The sequence below is a fragment of the Chaetura pelagica genome, unplaced genomic scaffold (genome assembly GCF_000747805.2).
Source record: "Chaetura pelagica isolate M959 unplaced genomic scaffold, ChaPel_1.0 scaffold126, whole genome shotgun sequence".
Taxonomy (NCBI): Eukaryota; Metazoa; Chordata; class Aves; order Apodiformes; family Apodidae; genus Chaetura; species Chaetura pelagica.
Genome location: NW_009953787.1, coordinates 2,595,320 through 2,601,157, shown reverse-complemented (window position 1 = coordinate 2,601,157; position 5,838 = coordinate 2,595,320). Strand labels below are relative to the sequence as shown.

General features: G+C 39.0%; 1 protein-coding gene across 1 annotated transcript in view; it reads right to left on the bottom strand.

The window, feature by feature from the left end:
- Window positions 1-4,597: 4,597 nt before the first annotated feature.
- Window positions 4,598-5,838, bottom strand: part of TEK (TEK tyrosine kinase, endothelial) — a 31,751-nt gene continuing 30,510 nt past the window's right edge. Inside the window, 3 exon segments of the mRNA XM_010001029.1 lie at window positions 4,598-4,836; window positions 4,942-5,041; window positions 5,496-5,592. Coding sequence (XP_009999331.1) covers window positions 4,762-4,836; window positions 4,942-5,041; window positions 5,496-5,592 — 272 coding nt within the window. The 3' untranslated portion in view covers window positions 4,598-4,761.

Genomic DNA, 5,838 nt, shown 5'->3' with positions numbered 1-5,838 from the left:
GGAGGGAAGGAAGGAGGGAAGGAAGGAGGGAAGGAAGGAGGGAAGGAAGGAGGGAAGGAAGGAGGGAAGGAAGGAGGGAAGGAAGGAGGGAAGGAAGGAAGGAAGGAAGGAAGGAAGGAAGGAAGGAAGGAAGGAAGGAAGGAAGGAAGGAAGGAAGGAAGGAAGGAAGGAAGGAAGGAAGGAAGGAAGGAAGGAGCTTTTTCTTCACCCAAGAGTAGATAATACTTATTGCTATGTTAATAGGACTGTCCTGTGTACAAGCCCTCCTACACATTACAGAAGGGGCTTTAGCATGTTCTTTACAAAGGTGGTGCTCATAGATCCTCCCAGCTTTGAAAGCAAAGATTGCCTTTATTTTCTAGCTTTGAGTAAGGAAAGAGGTAACTCTGCTCTGTAGAATCTCCATCTTAGCAGAAAAGCCTGTGCTAGTCATCCAACAAGCTATTAGCAGTTGCCAGACTGGTAATTCTGAGGCTCTATAGGCTGTCTAAGGAACCTTCATCATCTGACTTCATAACTACTTTATGTAGTTCACTATTGAATTAGTGAAACCAAATGGATAAAATATTGTGCACAAAGAGTAAAATAGTTTTAGATGCTAACATTTTTTGTAAAAATAGCAAAATAAAACATTCTTCTGATGCTGGATATAATGACATTTTGCCAAAAATGAAAGATGGTGTGAATAAAGGTGGAGTTATTTGGAACAGTGACTTAACTCTGCTGCTGCTTGGCTTAAGCATACTTTTCTTTTTTTTCCCGTAAATATTTAGGATACAGACTTAGATACTGCAAAACCTGACCCACTATCTTCAGGACCTGGAAGCCTAGTTTAGGTTTTGGGGATGTGAGAGACTAGTGTAGTCTGGTTTCACTTCTGCAGTTTACAGAGAGACATGCTGAAACTACCGGTTCATACTGTGAGTATGTCACTCCCTGCCTCATATGTTGCACTATTGACTGAATATGGGAAAGAGCTTTGAGGTGTTATAAGGAAACATTACACTTAGTTTGAGGATTTTGACTTACAGCCTGAAACAGGTTGGCTTGCTTTGTTCTGACTTGTTTAATCAGTATTCCCCTCTGTTCAACTGGTTGCCCTGCACATGGGAATGGCTGATTAATATGGGACTTGGTGAAAGGCAGAATGGTGTTTTGGGAGCAAGGAACCATCACAGGAAAGGAATTAGCAGCAAGAGGAAGAATTTGTGTTTGACCACAGCTTAACTATGCCTTTATAATAGAATTGTTCATGTTGTTTCACTGAGCCTCTGCTTATATTCTGCTTTTCCATTCCCTTATCTTGCAGAGTACACAGAATCACAGTGTAGCTGGGATTGGAAGGCATCTGGGGAGATCATGGAGTCTAGCTCTTTGCAGTGGCCAGTCAGGTTTTTAATATCTCAAGGGCTGGAGACTCTGCAACCACTCCTGGCAACCTATTTTCATGGCTTTACCAACCTCAGTGGAATTTCCTAGATTTCTGTTTGTGTCCATTGCTTCTCTTTCTGTCACTGGATGCTGCTGAGAATAGGCTGCTTCCATCTACCTTACTTCCTTCCATCAGGTAGCTACGTGTTTTGATGACATGTATGTAACAGTCAACATTTTGTTTTCTAGTTTCAGTGAATGCCTGGTCATCATACATTGGCTGATGTAGAGGAGCTGGCTGTGTTTGACTTCAAAGTGATGTCAGTCAATCTCTCCACCGAGAATTAAGAATGAAATATCCTCATTATTTTAGACCAGGTGTGTTCTTCCTTTTGGGCTACTGGGGAGTGGGAGAAGTGCAGCCATTGATGGATTAGCTGAATTTAAACATCCTCAAGAGTAGCTATATCTTAGTTTTCAGCTAATCTAATGAGTGTAAATGTGCTTCTCTGGAGTTTTCGTTACCCCTCACCTTATGCTGGTATCTAGTGACCTTACACTAGCCAGTGATGTCTGTTCTCAGATATTTTATTTCCTGCCAAGCACACTGTGTTCTGTAGCTCTTGAGTTTCACTTGGACATACAGAGGAATTCTTGTTTTGTCTGAACTCTGACTGTTGAACAATCAGAGCTGTTGCACTAGGTAGAATATGAGAATGAGTGAGGGAGAAAGCTTCAGGGTGTAGGCTTTACTTCTGCCTTTTTGTTCTTAGAGGCTCTTTGTCATCAATAGTTTATTTTTAAACTATAGATAATGCTTGACTGTAAGCAGTTACCTGCCATTCTATGTCACATACTTCTTAAAGCATGGCCAGCTCCATTTGTCTGAAACATTTCTTTTCCAACCAAAAACTTGTAATGAGTATGAACTTGATAACTGCATGTGAAAGAATATGGGAAAACTGATGCTGTGATATCAATAAGCAACACATGGAGTAGCTGATGATACTCTTAAGCTTGTGCATAGGTGTCAGCAGGTGTAAATAAGTGAAGATGTATAAAGAAAGTTAGGACAGGAGGTATTTGGAATAATGGAAAACTGTTGGCATTGGTAGCATAATGCTCTTGACAGCGATACAAAGCACTTGGGAAGAAGGGACATGGGATTGGCTGTATTGTGCTGCAGAAGGCAGAACATCAGCCTTCTAGCAGCTAATCTGAGAATGTTTGTTTCGCATCGGCTGCCATAAATGTGGCTTTCCAGCAATGGGTAATACACAGTAAAATCTGGCTATTGCACCCGGGATGCCCAGTGCATGTTTCTAGTATAGAAACAATGAGTCTATCTGAGACTGACAGAACTAGTGGATGTTTTTAATAGCTGTAGTTCTGTGATGTGTAGACTGAACAGAGACATCTGAAGCTGTCTGTTTGCATTATTCTTTTCTTTTCTGTGTTTTTTTAAATGGCAGTTTTTAAAAAGTAATTCACTACAGCAGCTTAGAAAGGTAATGCATGTCACAACATTAAATGAACATATGAAAAACATTTATAAGAGTACTTAAAAGACCTTCAGTTAAATTCACAGTGAGACCTGAGCAGTTAAAATACAGACAGTATTGACAAGCCTATTGGTTTGATGATTGACTCTGATTCTTCCCTTATGTGGCATATTGGTCCAAGAAAAAGTTTGCCACAGAAGAAGAAACTTACATGAAGTAGCAGAACAGTCAGTTGTGACTCTTTGTTAGAGATGTATGAAACAATGGGCCGATTTTGTCCTGTGAAAAATTCTGTACAGAAAGTGGAGCAGTTCCAGCAGTTGTCAGCTAACTTTGCCTGGCAGCCTGGAAAGCACCCATGAAGGTCTGCTTCTGTTCACCTTACAGACCTATAGGAAGCTGGCTGGATTCATGCTTCAAAAATGGCTGGCCAAGTAATCTTTTATGAAAAAACACAGTGGAATTTGTTTCTGTCTTCCAGTATCGAGTTGTTCCTTGGCTCAGTGAATCTCTGCACTCTATAAATGCAGAGTGTAGCACCTTTACTTACATGTTTTCCATGTTTTGCCTATCTCAAAATGAGGCCACAAAAATGATCTCAGCATCCTTGTTTATTGACTTATTGTGTTCAATAAGGCTCTTGGTGCTTCTATTTGAGTCAGCCAGTAATATTACTCGACTCCTGCCTTGTAACCAACCAGTCAGGAGGGAAGACCCTTGTCTCCTTCCCTCTCTAGCATCTTCCTCCAAGACTTGGAGGGTGACCCAGTCCATCCAGCTAGAAAGTCACTGTGGTCTGATGGTCATTTATGAGCTGGTGAGTCATGGGGGTGTGAGGAGAACATACATGCAAGGCATGAGGTTACCTGATACATGAGGTCTGAACAGGGTAGGTCCACAGGATCCCACATGGTTGACTTGATACCAGAAGTTCAGGTGAATCCAGTGTCTATTTGTGTAACCTAAGGACTAGAAGATCTTTCTGGCAGGCTGCATATCATTATTTTGAATCATTTCAGTAGAGTCTTTTTAAGAGGCCATACCATGCTACATATTCCATAAGGGATAAAATAAGCAAGTAAGCAAGCCCTGCTTGAATATAGTAGGTAGTAATTTATAGTTATGCAGTGAAAATTTTTAATGAAATAAAATTAAGTTTCATGTACACCCTGACTACTTGTAAAAATGTGTTTTACAGCATGTAGTGTATTCCTCAATCCTGTACTTCACAATAATTGCTGTATGGTTGCCTCGAATAGCATTACACACTTGAAAATATATGCATATTTTGCATATCGACAAGCTCTGACTGTTAAACTGGACAGAAAAAGAGCAATAACATGCCTTTAATCTTACAAAAGTCAACAGAATTTTTGAACAGATTATTTCTACCAGTTTACTTCTACATTCAAATACCATACTGGATTGACATGTGCTTGCAACTCCCATTGTTGCATTGAGCTTAGCTTTTTTTTTTTTAATTACAAAGAAAAGTCTATGAAATACTACTAGAAGATCCCCATTTTGCTATCAGTAGCTCTTGGAAAGTGTAAAAAAATATCTAAGATGGCAAAACCTAATGGATTACAGTATGTACGTATAAACTATAGCTACATGACTAGGAAAAGAAGAAAACCCTGCATATGAAACAGCAGATTTTATGACTTCAGTCTATTCCTACTCTGAACAGTATATACACTTCTACAGCCTGTGGAGGCAGAGGTTACTGTGTGATATACACATACGTATCTGTAGTACAACAGTATTACTGTATTACATACAGTTAGAGCTATACACAGTTCAACACAGCACATCACATTTTGGGCTTCAGGAGATTGAGTTTTGCTTTTCTTCAATACATCATTGATGACTGAAGATTTCTCCTGTCTTAAGCAGCTTCTTCAGCGGAGCAATCAATGCCTGCATAAGTAAACTTCTCGTACAGGGTGGTATTCACATAAGTCTGTGAAGGACATAAAGAGTGTGATGCAAGGTGCATTACTACAAGAATCCTAAACAACACAGAAATTATTCATGGCCTAATTATTTTCTAGGGATTCATTCTTACCTTCCTTTCTTCTAACATCCTGTTCAGCGACACCAGTATCTGAGCAAATGATGGTCTTTCATATGGTTTCTCTCTCCAGCACTGTCTCATTAGGTCATACCTTTAAAAATCAAACACCAACATTCAATAATTCAGATACGTAGGTTAAAGCTACAAATTCATTGGCAGGTCCTGCACATTTCATTTTTTAAAGGACAATGGATTTATACATTGCTGGAGTTACATTTTCCACAGCTGCTGCCTCAAAACAATTTTATTTTTCTCTGGAAAAATAGCTTTCTTTGAGCTAAAGCCCAGCTATGTTGTATAAAGACTAGGGCATCTGGCGGGAGCAGAGTGCGGGGAAAAGTTTCTGGCAAGCAATATGCTGGGTACAAAAGGTCTTAAGTAATTACTTTAATTTGTGCATCCTTTTTAAAATGCTTTTTCATAAACCTTTTTTTTATCTTTTCTTAAAAAAAAATGTTTCATTATTTCCTTGTAGAGATCATATATTTCATATAGCAGATGTTGTGTTACTGTGTTTAATTTTATTTGCTGAGGCAGTTACTTACACTTCATCATCACAGTTGAGAGGCTTTTCCAGTCTGTACCCCTGAGGCAGTTTTTCATAGAGTTCTGCACATGTCATTCCACAATATGGTGTTCCACCTAAAGCAGAGTTTAACCATTGGCATGAAAACACCATGTTTTTCGTAAAAGAAAATTTCATAGCAGAAATTAAATGAAAAAAATAACTGACTCAGTAACACGCAAATTAGTCCAACATTAGTGATTATTTTGCAATTACATATTTCCTGTTAATGCTTGTGTAATGCTTAATGCATAGTATTGAAGAGAAAAATAAAAGCAAGTATAAACTGTTATGATCTGTGGTGTTGGCCTAATTTTCCCTAC